General features: G+C 37.5%; 1 protein-coding gene across 1 annotated transcript in view; it reads left to right on the forward strand.

Moving 5' to 3' along the window:
- The window catches only part of LOC119586098 (casein kinase I), a 25,312-nt gene that overhangs the window by 16,350 nt on the left and 8,314 nt on the right, over window positions 1-648 (forward strand). The window contains exon 3 of the mRNA XM_037934790.1: window positions 319-506. Within this exon, the coding sequence (XP_037790718.1) occupies window positions 319-506 (188 nt within the window). The remainder of the gene's footprint in view (window positions 1-318; window positions 507-648) is intronic.

Here is a 648-nt window from a genome sequence, read left to right on the forward strand (position 1 = left end):
CTCCCCTTTTTCTGTTTCCTGTTCTTTCTTTTGTTGTGCTCTCCTATTCTTTTCTTTGTATTATGTATTGTGTTTTCTTGTTCTTCCTCCCCTTTTTCACAAGAAGTCAGATATGTAAGTCATGAATCAGTGAGGTTTAAGCTGTAAAAACATTCTACTTATGAGTACTATTCAAAGTTAATTCTTGCTTATTTTTGCAGCAAAATTTATGAACCAAACAGTAGCAGTGAGTTAGGATTCCTTACAGATCTACAGGGCTCCAGTTTGGTGTAAAAGCTCTTAGGATAACCCTCTAATGTACACCTGTTTTTGTTCCAGATGGTTTGGTCAAGAGCAACAGTACAATATCTTGGTAATGGACCTTTTAGGACCTTCCCTAGAAGACCTCTTTAATTTCTGCAGTCGGCGCTTCACCATGAAGACTGTCCTAATGCTAGCAGACCAGATGATTGGACGCATAGAGTTTATACACAACAAGAACTTCATTCACAGAGATATAAAGCCAGGTGTGAATGTAGGGAAATTGTTTGAAAGAATGTGCTGTCAGGTGCAGATTGTGCTGCTTTCCTTGGCATTGATTAATTAGATATAAGCAAAAGATTAAGGGGGAACACTGCCTTGAATGAGTGAAATAAGAAATTGTTAAAA

Source organism: Penaeus monodon, chromosome 21 (genome assembly GCF_015228065.2).
Source record: "Penaeus monodon isolate SGIC_2016 chromosome 21, NSTDA_Pmon_1, whole genome shotgun sequence".
NCBI lineage: Eukaryota > Metazoa > Arthropoda > Malacostraca > Decapoda > Penaeidae > Penaeus > Penaeus monodon.